Genomic DNA, 16854 nt, shown 5'->3' with positions numbered 1-16854 from the left:
TGGCCTCCTGAAGCTTCCACTTCTCCCTCCCCGGCACCTGCTAAGCCCCAGAGGCCTCTGCTGTACCCTGACCCCAGCTGCGTGTACGCAGAGCCTGGGCCCCACACCCTCCTGTCTCCCTGCCCCTCCTCCCCCGGGCAACCTCAGAGTCCAGAGGAGGGCTCCTTGCAGCCCCGCAGCTGCCCTCCACGTGGTGCCCCGGGGCCTGCAGGTGGGGCATCTGCTTCCTCCCCCTGCCTCCCAGGGCCCACAGCATAGGGCTGGACTGGGGAATTCTTGCCAGTGGCCCGACTGGTTGTCCAGGAAGCTGCTCCCGGCTTCCTGGGCTGACCCAGTACCTCCTGAGCAATGTGCCTGTCACAGCCGCCCCCCTTCCCTTGAGCGGGCACAGGCATGAGTGCTGGGGCCTTGGCCCCGCTTTGGGCTGCTGGTGGTGGGAGGGGCTCTCGCCCTACTGCCTGCCCCACCCTGTTCCCCCAAGCCCTGCTGTGTGCACTTGAGCCATGGAGGTCCTGGGAGCACTCCCCAGACAGCTGCTGGGGGAGGAGGGGTGAGAGGACAGGTGGGCCTGTGGTCACCACTCTCCAGGCAGAGCCGCTGTTCAACAGGCCAAGGGATTGGGGTGGATTTGGAAAGTGTCAAATGGCTAGCCTGCACTGCCATTGCAGTGGGGGCCCTGGGATGTCACCATGTCCAGGACCACGGAGGGCCTTCTAGCCACCCTCCTGGGGTGATGGTGCTCTTCGCCTGGAGTCAAGGGTCCACATGGCCGGGGGTCCTGGAGCCTCCCGCCCACTCTGTTGTGCTGCTCACCTGGGGCGGCACTGAGGCCCTTGTCCTTGGGGTACCCTGGCCTTTTACAGGCTGAGCCTGCCGTGTGGAGCACTTCTCTCACAATCCTGAGCACACCTCGGCCTGCTGAGGGGCAGCCCGACACGCAGGGCTGGAGTGGGAGACGGAGGCTTCGAGAAGGGAACCCTGTGCTCCTGGGTGCCACGTCCCAGCACGTGGCTTGACACCAAGGTGGAGTCTGCTGGGCCTGGCTGCTGGGGCCTGGCCCCCATCGCACTTCCAGCCCCTGTGGCTCCCTCCTCCTGCCTGTGACCACACGCTCTTCAGGAGCCTGCGTGTGGCCAGAGCCTGCCTTCTAATGTGTCAACACGGGCGTGTGTCGCAGTGGCTGTGAGCTAGGAGGGGGTGGCAAGCAAGCCGGCTGCACAGGTCCTGCGGCCTCAGGTCTTCTGGTTGCCCAACAGGCGGCTGGGGGCGGGCCGTGGCCACTGATTAAAGGCAGCCTGGAGCAGCCCGTGCGGAGACAGGTACCCAGCAGCCCAGGAAGCCGGCCAGCTCCCGCCCCAGGTAAGCCAGCACCAGGCTTGGCCACGACCTCTGCCAGGAGCCCGGAGGCAGGCACAGGCCACTTTGGGGCCAGCACCTGTGTGCCAGGGAGGCGGGGGCTGTTGCCTGGTATCCGACCCTAGGTGTCCCGGGTGCAGGGGTTGGGCTTAGGGAAAATCAGGTGGGGTCGAGCCGGCCAGGGAGGGCCCTGAGGGACTGCATGGAGGGAGTGATGGGTCCGTGGGGCTTCCTCATGGACAGCAGTAGCAGGCCCTGCTTGCTTGTCCCAGCTCTGGAGGTCCCGGGGGCCCGAGCTTCGGCCAGAGCGGTGGCTGTGTGTAGCAGGGCCCGGGCGTGCCGATGTCCGTAGTTCTCAGGTCTGGTGCCTCTTGCTCTGGTAGCTGTAGGCCTCCTGCCCCGTGCGGACGTCACCATGTCTGAGGCACCCCGGGCTGAGACCTTCGTCTTCCTGGACCTGGAAGCCACCGGGCTCCCCAGCGCCGAGCCCGAGATCGCCGAGCTCTCCCTCTTCGCCGTGCACCGCTCCTCCCTGGAGAACCCGGAGCGCAACGAGCTGGGCATCCCTGTGCTGCCCCGGGTCCTGGACAAGCTCACACTGTGCATGTCCCCTACACGCCCGTTCACGGCCAAGGCCAGCGAGATCACCGGCCTGAGCAGCGAAGGCCTGGCACGGTCCCGGAAGGCTGGCTTCGACGGCGCCGTGGTGCGGACATTGCAGGCATTCCTGAGCCGCCAAGAGGGCCCCATTTGCCTCGTGGCTCACAACGGCTTTGACTATGACTTCCCCCTGCTGTGCACGGAGCTGCAGCGCCTCGGTGCCCAGCTGCCACGGGACACCATCTGCTTGGACACACTGCCGGCGCTGAGGGGCCTGGACCGTGCCCACAGCCATGGGACCCGCGCCCAGGGCCGTAAGGGCTACAGCCTGGGCAGCCTCTTCCGCCGCTACTTCGGCGCTGAGCCCAGCGCGGCGCACTCGGCCGAGGGGGACGTGCACACCCTGCTCATGGTCTTTCTGCACCGCGCCGCTGAGCTCCTCTCCTGGGCCGATGAGCAGGCCCGCAGCTGGCTCCACATCCAGCCCATGTACACGCCGCCTGACTCCCTGCACCTCGAGGCCTGAGGCCTGGAGCTGTGCTGCCCCTGCCCCCCACTGTTAGCTGAGCAGCCCCAGGCCTGTGCAGCTGCGGGGCCTGCGCTTCCCTCCCCTCCCCCTTCCCCCGCTTTGCCCTGGCCTCCCATGACCCTGGAGCCTTGTCTCACCCTGGCCCATGCATGCCCCAGGGGAATTCGCTGCTTCCTGGCTTCCACCCTTCACCCTCTTTCTCAATAAACATCATGGCTAACTACGCACCTGACCCAACTCTTGGGGCCAGACGCCCCCCTGGCTGATCTTGTCAGGGGCTGCAGCGAGCCCCGTGGGTGACCCTGTGCCACCGAGGACAATGAAAGGGGGAGCTGAGCCTGCGTGGCTGCGCCTGCCTGGGGCACGCCCAGCTCCAGCCCTGGCCTGTGGCGAGAACCTCGTGTCACCGGTGCCCCCAACCTCTGTGCCGGGACACGGGGCGGGGAGGAGTCACCCCCACCCACAAGAAGCTGCCGATGCCGACACGCTGTGTCCGTGTGAAGTGTGTAGCCTAGACAGGCCTGGCTGCGAGGTTCACTTGGGGCATGGAGCAGAAGGTGACACCTGGCCAGGAACCTGTCCGGGGTCCTGTGTCCCTTGTCATCAGCTGCGTTGGCTGAGCTTCAGGGTGCTGGCTAACCTGCCTGTGGGGCCCCACCCGGAGGCACTCCCAGTCGCAGGCGTGGGGAGGCGGGCGAGGAGAGACCTGTGTCACCAAACACACGGGCAGGTAGAAGGGGTGTGGTGGCCACACCCGGGAGTGACTCGCATGAGCCAAGCCTGCAGCCTTGAGCCCGCCAGGCCCGTTTGGGGAACGCTAAGTAGGTCACAACGAATGGAGCAACGTGCGAGCTGGCCGGGTGAGGAGGCCAGAAAGCAGGCAACAGCCACGTCACAGCCCGTGCTGACGCTGAGCCTCATGGCCCCAGGGAGCCACATGGCCCCAGGGAGCCACGGGAGGCTGTAAGCAGGACAGGGGCAAAATCTGATCGGAGTTTTACGCTGCCTCTCTGGCTGCTGGGTGAATGACCTTAGAGGAGGAGGAGGGGGCAGCCGCCAAGGAGGAGGAGAAGCTGGGCTAAGCTGGGCTCTGCTGGGGGTAGGGCTGGGGGAGGGGCCGCTACGGGGCAGCACCTACAAGGGCTGGTGTGGCAACCTGCTTAGTATGTGGAGTGTCACGAGGCCGGGGTCGGCCAGGCTGGGCCTCCCTGCAGGACACAGCGCTAGGCAGGTGCTGAAGATGTGGTGTCCAGGCAGGGCCTGCTCCCATTAACCGACCTAACCAGGTTCCATGCAGCCTGAATTGAGAGGTGGGACCCTAACAATGCAGGCCTGCCACTGTCTTGCCCGGCCGGGTCGCATTCAGCCGCTCCTCATTCAGCAGTCCGCAGGGGCTCAGCTCCTCGCAGTCCGCTGCCCAGTCTCACTTTGCCACCACCTGGGGCTCCCCTGCCTCCCCAGTGGACTGGCTTCACATGCCCTCCGTGAGTCCATGCTGGGACGGGCCAAGCCAAGAGCACTGCTTCTGTGCTGCTCAGACGCGCTGCGTGCTGCGACCTGCCCCTGGCCCTCCCGGCAGTGTCCTGCTGATAAACACCCACCAGGCAGCCCTCCAGGGAAGCACGCACAAGTGCCAGTCCCCGCCCACGCCAGGATGCGGGTCAGAGCTGCGTGCGTCCCTGAGTACCGGCAGCTACTTCCTTGCTGAATCGGGTAGCAGTTTTCCAATACTGCCAAGGCTACCCATAGGGTGTTGTGAACGTGTTCTCCATTGCTTTCTTAAGTTCACAGATTGATAACACGTGGCCCGAACGGGAAGATGCAATAATGCATTTTGAATATCTCCTTTATTTTTGTCACTGTTTGTCAGTTTATATAATGTAATTTTTAGAAGACTTATTTATTTTTCTGAAAGTCAGAGTTATACAGAGAGAGGAGAGGCAGAAAGAGAGAGGTCTTCCATCCACTGGTTCACTCCCCAAATGGCCACAAAGGCCCAAGTTGTGCTCATCTGAAGCCAGGAGCCAGGAGCTTCTTCCAGGTCTCCCACACAGGTGCAGGGGTCCAAGGACCTGGGCCATCTTCTACTGCTTTCCCAGGCCGTAGCAGAGAGCTGGATTGGAAGAGGAGCAGCCAGGACTCGAACTGGTGCCCATATGGGATGCCAGCACTGTAGGTGGTGGCTTTACCCACTGTGGCACAGCACTGGCCCCTATAATGTAATTTTAGAAGTTGCTTTATTTGAGACAGAGGGAGAGAGCATCCACTCCTATCCACTGATTCACTCCCCAAATGCTCACAACAGTTGCGGCTGTGCCAGGCTGAAGCCAGGAGCCTGGAACTCAATCTGGGCCTCCCAGGCGGGTGGCAGGCACTCTGGAGTCAGGGCCCAGAGCCAGGAAGTCAGGTCCTTCAGAATAGGATGGCGGGGTCTGAACCGGTGTTTTCAGTGCTGGACTAAATTCCTGCCCATGCTCTAATTTTTAGTGATGGTCATGTTTAAAAATCAGCTCTCCAAATTCGTAAACATGTAACATCTTTTAGAATGACTAAAAGCAAAAAGGCTAAGGATACCAAGTGTTCACGAGGTGCGACCCAACACTTCCGCTGCTAGGTTGCTAGCTGAGAGAGGGGATTTGTGAGCCCATCCAAAGCCTGGTACCAGAGTGTTCATGGCAGCTTTATTCATAGCAGCCCCAACCTGGAAATCACCCCAGTGCCCACCATCAGGTGAACGGTTAACACACACACAGAGGCATCCCTACACACACCACACACACAAGCATCCCTACATACACCACACACACACAGGCATCCCTACACACACACACAGGCACCCCTACACACACACAGGCATCTCTACACACACACAGGCATCCCTACACACACACAGGCATCCCTACACACACACACAGGCACCCCTACACACACACAGGCATCTCTACACACACACAGGCATCCCTACACACACACAGGCATCCCTACACACACACAAGCATCTCCACACACACACACACAGGCATCTATACACACACACAGGCATCCCTACACACACACACACACAAGCATCCCTACACACACACAAGCATCTCTACACACACACACAAGCATCTCTACACACACACACAGGTATCGCTACACACACACACAGGCATCTCTACACACACACACAGGCATCCCTACACACACACAGGCATCCCTACACACACACACAGGCATCTCTACACACACACAGGCATCCCTACACACACACACAGGCATCCCTACACACACACACAGGCATCTCTACACACACACAGGCATCCCTACACACACACACAGGCATCCCTACACACACCACACACACAGGCATCCCTTAACACACACACAGGCACCCCTACACACACACAAGCATCTCCACACACACACACACACACACACACGCATCTCTACACACACACAAGCATCCCTACACACACCACACACACAGGCACCCCTACACACACACAAGCATCTCTACACACACACACACAGGCATCGCTACACACACAGGCATCCCTACACACACACACAGGCATCCCTACACACACACACACAGGCATCCCTACACACACACATAGGCACCCCTACACACACACACACAGGCATCCCTACACACACACATAGGCACCCCTACACACACACAAGCATCTTCACACACACACACAGGCATCGCTACACACACAGGCATCCCTACACACACACACAGGCATCCCTACACACACACACAGAGGCATCCCTACACACACACATAGGCATCCCTACACACACACACACAGGCATCCCTACACACACACACACAGGCATCCCTACACACACACAGGCATCCCTACACACACACACAGGCATCTCTACACACACACAGGCATCCCTACACACACACACAGGCATCCCTACACACACACACAGAGGCATCCCTACACACACACACAGGCATCCCTACACACACACAGGCATCCCTACACACACACACAGGCATCCCTACACACACACACAGAGGCATCCCTACACACACACACAGGCATCCCTACACACACACAAGCATCTCCACACACACACACAGGCATCTCTACACACACACAGGCATCCCGACACACACACACACAAGCATCCCTACACAAACCACACACACAGGCATCCCTTAACACACACACAGGCACCCCTACACACACACAAGCATCTCCACACACACACACACACACACGCATCTCTACACACACACAAGCATCCCTACACACACCACACACACAGGCACCCCTACACACACACAAGCATCTCTACACACACACACACAGGCATCGCTACACACACAGGCATCCCTACACACACACACAGGCATCCCTACACACACACACACAGGGATCCCTACACACACACATAGGCACCCCTACACACACACACACAGGCATCCCTACACACACACATAGGCACCCCTACACACACACAAGCATCTTCACACACACACACAGGCATCGCTACACACACAGGCATCCCTACACACACACACAGGCATCCCTACACACACACAGGCATCTCTACACACACAGGCATCCCTACACACACACAGGCATCCCTACACACACACACAGGCATCCCTACACACACCACACACACACAAGCATCCCTACACACACACAGGCATCCCTACACACACCACACACACACAAGCATCCCTACACACACACACAGGCATCCCTACACACACCACACACACACAGGCATCCCTACACACACACACAGGCATTCCTATACACACACACAGGTATCCCTACACACACACACAGAGGCATCCCTACACACACACACAGGCACCCCTACACACACACAGGCATCCCTACACACACACACAGAGGCATCCCTACACACACACACAAGTATCCCTACACACACACAGGCATCTCTACACACACACAGGCATCCCTACACACACACACAGGCATCCCTACACACACACACAGGCACCCGTACACACATACACACAAGCATCGCAACACACACAGGCATCCCTACACACACACAGAGGCATCCTACACACACAAGCATCTCTACACACACACAGGCATCCCTACACACACACAGAGGCATCCCTACACACACACAGGCATCCCTACACACACACTGAGGCATCCCTACAGACACACACAAGCATCCCAACACACACACACACAGGCATCCCTACACACACACACAGGCATCCCTACACACACACACAGAGGCATTCCTACACACACACAGGCATCCCTACACACACACAGAGGCATCCCTACACACACACAAACATCTCTACACACACACAGAGGCATCCCTACACATGCACAGGCATCCCTACACACACACACAGAGGCAATCCTACACACACACAGGAATCCCTACACACACACAGAGGCATACCTACACACACACAAACATCTCTACACACACACAGAGGCATCCCTACACATGCACAGGCATCCCTACACACACACACAGAGGCATCCCTACAGACACACAAGCATCTCTACATACACACAGAGGCATCCCTACACACAAACACAGAGGCATCCCTACACACACACACAAGCATCCCAACACACACACAGGCATTCCTACACACACAGAGGCATCCCTACATGCACAGACAAGCATCCCAACACACACACAGGCATCTCTACACACACACAGAGGCATTCCTACACACACACACACACAGGCATCGCTACACACACACTGAGGCATCCCTACACATGCACAGGCATCCCTACACACACACACAGAGGCATCCCTACAGACACACAAGCATCTCTACATACACACAGAGGCATCCCTACACACACAGAGGCATCCCTACACACACACACAAGCATCCCAACACACACACAGGCATTCCTACACACACAGAGGCATCCCTACACACACACAGGCATCCCTACACACACACTGAGGCATCCCTACAGACACACACAAGCATCCCAACACACACACACACAGGCATCCCTACACACACACACAGGCATCCCTACACACACACACAGAGGCATTCCTACACACACACAGGCATCCCTACACACACACAGAGGCATCCCTACACACACACAAGCATCTCTACACACACACAGAGGCATCCCTACACACACACACAGGCATCCCTACACACACACACAGAGGCAATCCTACACACACACAGGCATCCCTACACACACACAGAGGCATCCCTACACACACACAAACATCTCTACACACACACAGAGGCATCCCTACACATGCACAGGCATCCCTACACACACACACAGAGGCAATCCTACACACACACAGGAATCCCTACACACACACAGAGGCATCCCTACACACACACAAACATCTCTACACACACACAGAGGCATCCCTACACATGCACAGGCATCCCTACACACACACACAGAGGCATCCCTACAGACACACAAGCATCTCTACATACACACAGAGGCATCCCTACACACAAACACAGAGGCATCCCTACACACACACACAAGCATCCCAACACACACACAGGCATTCCTACACACACAGAGGCATCCCTACATGCACAGACAAGCATCCCAACACACACACAGGCATCTCTACACACACACAGAGGCATTCCTACACACACACACACACAGGCATCGCTACACACACACTGAGGCATCCCTACACATGCACAGGCATCCCTACACACACACACAGAGGCATCCCTACAGACACACAAGCATCTCTACATACACACAGAGGCATCCCTACACACACAGAGGCATCCCTACACACACACACAAGCATCCCAACACACACACAGGCATTCCTACACACACAGAGGCATCCCTACACACACACAGGCATCCCTACACACACACTGAGGCATCCCTACAGACACACACAAGCATCCCAACACACACACACACAGGCATCCCTACACACACACACAGGCATCCCTACACACACACACAGAGGCATTCCTACACACACACAGGCATCCCTACACACACACAGAGGCATCCCTACACACACACAAGCATCTCTACACACACACAGAGGCATCCCTACACACACACACAGGCATCCCTACACACACACACAGAGGCAATCCTACACACACACAGGCATCCCTACACACACACAGAGGCATCCCTACACACACACAAACATCTCTACACACACACAGAGGCATCCCTACACATGCACAGGCATCCCTACACACACACACAGAGGCATCCCTACAGACACACAAGCATCTCTACATACACACAGAGGCATCCCTACACACAAACACAGAGGCATCCCTACACACACACACAAGCATCCCAACACACACACAGGCATTCCTACACACACAGAGGCATCCCTACATGCACAGACAAGCATCCCAACACACACACAGGCATCTCTACACACACACAGAGGCATTCCTACACACACACACACACAGGCATCGCTACACACACACTGAGGCATCCCTACACACACAAGCATCTCTATACACACACACAGGCATCCCTAAACACACACACACAGGCATCCCTACACACACACACAGGCATCCCTACACAAACACAAGCATCTCTACACACACACAGGCATCCCTAAACCCACACACAAGTATCTCTACACACACACAGGCATCCCTACACACACACTGAGGCATCCCTACACACACACACAGGCATCCCTACATACACACACACAAGCATCCCAACACACACACAGGCATCTCTACACACACACAGGCACCCCTAGACACACACACAGGCATCCCTACACACACACAGGCATCTCTACACACACACACAGGCATCCCTACACACACAGGCACCCCTACACACACACACAGGCATCCCTACACACACACACAGGCATCCCTACACACACACAAGCATCTCTACACACACACAGGCATCCCTACACACACACTGAGGCACCCCTACACACACACACAGGCATCCCTACACACACACACAAGCATCCCAACATACACACAGGCATGTCTACACACACACACAGGCATCCCTACACACACACAGGCATTCCTAAACACACACACAGGCATTCCTACACACACCACACACACAGGCACCTGTACACACACACACAAGCATCCCAACACACACACAGGCATTCCTATACACACACACAGGTATCCCTACACACACACACACAGGCATCCCTACACACACACACAGGCATCCCTACACACACACACAGGCATCCCTACACACACACAGGCATCGCTACACACACACAGGCATTCCCAAACACACACACAGAGGCATCCCTACACACACACAGAGGAATACCTACACACACACAGGCATCCCTACATACACACACACAAGCATCCCAACACACACACAGGCATCTCTACACACACACAGAGGCATCCCTACACACACACAAGCATCCCAACACACACACAGACATTCCTACACACACACAGAGGCATCCCTACACACACACAAGCATCCCAACACACACAAAGGCATCTCTACACACACACAGAGGCATTCCTACACACACACACACAGGCATCGCTACACACACACTGAGGCATCCCTACACACACAAGCATCTCTATACACACACAGGCATCCCTAAACACACACACACAGGCATCCCTACACACACACACAAGCATCCCTACACACACACAATCATCTCTACACACACACACAGGCATCCCTAAACCCACACACAAGTATCTCTACACACACACACACACGCAAGCATCTTCACACACACACACTGGCATCTCTACACACACACAGGCATCCCTACACACACACACAGGCATCCCTACACACACACAAGCATCTCTACACACACACACACACGCAAGCATCTTCACACACACACACTGGCATCTCTACACACACACAGGCATCCCTACACACACACACACACAAGCATCCCTACACACACCACACACACAGGCACCCCTACACACACACAATCATCTCTACACACACACACACAGGCATCGCTACACACACAGGCATCCCTACACACACACACACACAGAAGCATCCCTACACACATCACACACACACAGGCACCCCTATACACACACAGGCATCCCTACACACAAACACAGGCATCTCTACACACACAGGCATCCCTACACACACACACAAGCATCTCTACACACACACACACACAGGCATCGCTACACACACACAGGCACCCCTACACACACACAGAGGCATCCCTACACAGACACAGAGGCATCCCTACATACACACAAGCATCTCTACACACACACAGAGGCATCCCTACACACACACACAGGCATCCCTACACACACACACAGAAGCAATCCTGCACACACACAGGAATCCCTACACACACACAGAGGCATCCCTACACACACACAAACATCTCTACACACACACAGAGGCATCCCTACACATGCACAGGCATCCCTACACACACACACAGAGGCATCCCTACAGACACACAAGCATCTCTACATACACACAGAGGCATCCCTACACACACACAGAGGCATCCCTACACACACACACAAGCATCCCAACACACACACAGGCATTCCTACACACACAGAGGCATCCCTACACACACACACAAGCATCCCAACACACACACAGGCATCTCTACACACACACAGAGGCATTCCTACACACACACACACACAGGCATCGCTACACACACACTGAGGCATCCCTACACACACAAGCATCTCTATACACACACACAGGCATCCCTACACACACACACAAGCATCCCTACACACACACAAGCATCTCTACACACACACAGGCATCCCTAAACCCACACACAAGTATCTCTACACACACACAGGCATCCCTACACACACACTGAGGCATCCCTACACACACACACAGGTATCCCTACACACACACTGAGGCATCCCTACACACACACACAGGCATCTCTACACACACACACAGGCACCCCTACACACACACACAGGCATCCCTACACACACACACAGGCATCCCTACACACACACAGGCATCGCTACACACACACAGGCTTTCCTAAACACACACAAAGGCATCCCTACACACACCACACACACAGGCACCCGTACACACACACACACAGGCATCCCTACACACACACAGGCATTCCTATACACACACAGGTATCCCTACACACACACACAGAGGCATCCCTACACACACACACAGGCATCCCTACACACACACAGGCATCTCTAGACACACACACAGAGGCATCCCTACACACACACACAGGCATCCCTACACACACACACAGGCATCCCTACACACACACAGGCATCCCTACACACACACTGAGGCATCCCTACACACACACACAGGCATCCCTACGTACACACACACAAGCATCCCAACACACACACACTGGCATCCCTACACACACACACACAAGCATCCCAACACACACACAGGCATCTCTACACACACACAGAGGCATTCCTACACACACACAAGCATCCCAACACACACACAGACATTCCTACACACACACAGAGGCATCCCTACACACACACACAGAGGCATCGCTACACACACACTGAGGCATCCCTACACACACAAGCATCTCTATACACACACACAGGCATCCCTAAACACACACACACAGGCATCCCTACACACACACACAGGCATCCCTACACACACACACAGGCACCCCTACACACACACAGGCATTCATATACACACACACAGGCATCCCTACACACACACTGAGGCATCCCTACACACACACACAAGCATCCCTACACACACACACAGGCATCCCTACACACACACATAGGCACCCCTACACACACACAAGCATCTTCACACACACACACTGGCATCTCTACACACACACAGGCATCCCTACACACACACACACACAAGCATCCCTACACACACCACACACACAGGCTCCCCTACACACACACAATCATCTCTACACACACACACACAGGCATCGCTACACACACAGGCATCCCTACACACACACACACACACAGAAGCATCCCTACACACATCACACACACACAGGCACCCCTACACACACACAGGCATCCCTACACACAAACACAGGCATCTCTACACACACAGGCATCCCTACACACACACACTAGCATCTCTACACACACACAGGCATCCCTACATACACAGGCATCCCTACACACACACAGAGGCATCCCTACACACACACACAGGCACCCCTACACACACACACAGGCATCCCTACACACACACACAGGTATCCCTACACACACACTGGCATCCCTACACACACACACAGGCATCCCCACACACACACACAAGCATCCCTACACACACACAGGCATCCCTACACACACACACAGGCATCCCTACACACACACAAGCATCCCAACACACACACACACAGGCATCCCTACACACACACACAAGCATCCCAACACACACACAGGCATTCCTATACACACACACACAGTTATTGCTACACACACACACAGGCATTCCTATACACACACAGGCACCCATACACACACACAGGCATTCTTACACACACACACAAGCATCTCTACACACACACACAGGCATCCCTACACACACACAGGCATCCCTACACACACACACAGAGGCATCCCTACACACACACAGGCACCCGTACACACACACACAGGCATCCCTACACACACACAGGCATTCCTATACACACACAGGCACCCCTACACACACACAGGCATTCTTACACACACACACAAGCATCTCTACACACACACACAGGTATCCCTACACACACACAGGCATCCCAACACACACACACAGAGGCATCCCTACACACACACAGAAGTATCCCTACACACACACAGGCATCTCTACACACACACAGGCATCCCTACACACACACACAGGCATCCCTACACACACACACAGGCACCCGTACACACATACACACAAGCATCGCAACACACACAGGCATCCCTACACACACACAGAGGCATCCTACACACACAAGCATCTCTACACACACACAGGCATCCCTACACACACACAGAGGCATCCCTACACACACACAGGCATCCCTACACACACACTGAGGCATCCCTACAGACACACACAAGCATCCCAACACACACACACACAGGCATCCCTACACACACACACAGGCATCCCTACACACACACACAGAGGCATTCCTACACACACACAAGCATCTCTACACACACACAGAGGCATCCCTACACACACACACAGGCATCCCTACACACACACACAGAGGCAATCCTACACACACACAGGCATCCCTACACACACACAGAGGCATCCCTACACACACACAAGCATCTCTACACACACACAGAGGCATCCCTACACACACACACAGGCATCCCTACACACACACACAGAGGCAATCCTACACACACACAGGCATCCCTACACACACACAGAGGCATCCCTACATACACACAAACATCTCTACACACACACAGAGGCATCCCTACACATGCACAGGCATCCCTACACACACACACAGAGGCATCCCTACAGACACACAAGCATCTCTACATACACACAGAGGCATCCCTACACACACAGAGGCATCCCTACACACACACACAAGCATCCCAACACACACACAGGCATTCCTACACACACAGAGGCATCCCTACACACACACAGGCATCCCTACACACACACTGAGGCATCCCTACAGACACACACAAGCATCCCAACACACACACACACAGGCATCCCTACACACACACAGGCATCCCTACACACACACACAGAGGCATTCCTACACACACACAGGCATCCCTACACACACACTGAGGCATCCCTACAGACACACACAAGCATCCCAACACACACACACACAGGCACCCCTACACACACACACAGGCATCCCTACACACACACACAGAGGCATTCCTACACACACACAGGCATCCCTACACACACACAGAGGCATCCCTACACACACACAAGCATCTCTACACACACACAGAGGCATCCCTACACACACACACAGGCATCCCTACACACACACACAGAGGCAATCCTACACACACACAGGCATCCCTACACACACACACAGAGGCAATCCTACACACACACAGGCATCCCTACACACACACAGAGGCATCCCTACACACACACAAACATCTCTACACACACACAGAGGCATCCCTACACATGCACAGGCATCCCTACACACACACACAGAGGCATCCCTACAGACACACAAGCATCTCTACATACACACAGAGGCATCCCTACACACACACACAGAGGCATCCCTACACACACACACAAGCATCCCAACACACACACAGGCATTCCTACACACACAGAGGCATCCCTACATGCACAGACAAGCATCCCAACACACACACAGGCATCTCTACACACACACAGAGGCATTCCTACACACACACACACAGGCATCGCTACACACACACTGAGGCATCCCTACACACACAAGCATCTCTATACACACACACAGGCATCCCTAAACACACACACACAGGCATCCCTACACACACACACACAGGCATCCCTACACACACACAAGCATCTCTACACACACACAGGCATCCCTAAACCGACACACAAGTATCTCTACACACACACAGGCATCCCTACACACACACTGAGGCATCCCTACACACACACACAGGCATCCCTACATACACACACACAAGCATCCCAACACACACACAGGCATCTCTACACACACACAGGCACCCCTAGACACACACACAGGCATCCCTACACACACACAGGCATCTCTACACACACACACAGGCATCCCTACACACACAGGCACCCCTACACACACACACAGGCATCCCTACACACACACACAGGCATCCCTACACACACACAAGCATCTCTACACACACACAGGCATCCCTACACACACACTGAGGCACCCCTACACACACACACAGGCATCCCTACACACACACACAAGCATCCCAACATACACACAGGCATGTCTACACACACACACAGGCATCCCTACACACACACACAGGCATCCCTACACACACACAGGCATTCCTAAACACACACACAGGCATTCCTACACACACCACACACACAGGCACCCGTACACACACACACAAGCATCCCAACACACACACAGGCATTCCTATACACACACACAGGTATCCCTACACACACACACACAGGCATCCCTACACACACACACAGAGGCATCCCTACACACACACACACAAGCATCCCAACACACACAGGCATCTCTACACACACACAGAGGCATCCCTACACACACACACAGAGGCATCCCTACACACACACAGAGGCATACCTACACACACACAGGCATCCCTACATACACACACACAAGCATCCCAACACACACACAGGCATCTCTACACACAC

At 55.3% G+C, this 16854-nt stretch overlaps 1 protein-coding gene across 1 annotated transcript; it reads left to right on the top strand.

Annotated features, from left to right (window-relative positions):
- Positions 1–813: 813 nt before the first annotated feature.
- Positions 814–2710, top strand: TREX2 (three prime repair exonuclease 2). Its single transcript, XM_008250331.4, has 2 exons — positions 814–1359; positions 1740–2710. Exon 2 carries the CDS (start codon positions 1772–1774, stop codon positions 2480–2482), a length of 711 nt encoding a protein of 236 aa, XP_008248553.1. The 5' UTR covers positions 814–1359; positions 1740–1771; the 3' UTR covers positions 2483–2710.
- The last annotated feature ends 14144 nt before the right edge of the window (positions 2711–16854 follow it).

The sequence above is a fragment of the Oryctolagus cuniculus genome, chromosome X (genome assembly GCF_964237555.1).
Source record: "Oryctolagus cuniculus chromosome X, mOryCun1.1, whole genome shotgun sequence".
Taxonomy (NCBI): domain Eukaryota; kingdom Metazoa; phylum Chordata; class Mammalia; order Lagomorpha; family Leporidae; genus Oryctolagus; species Oryctolagus cuniculus.
Note: the sequence above shows the minus strand (reverse complement) of the source record. Positions and strands in the feature narration are given on the sequence as shown.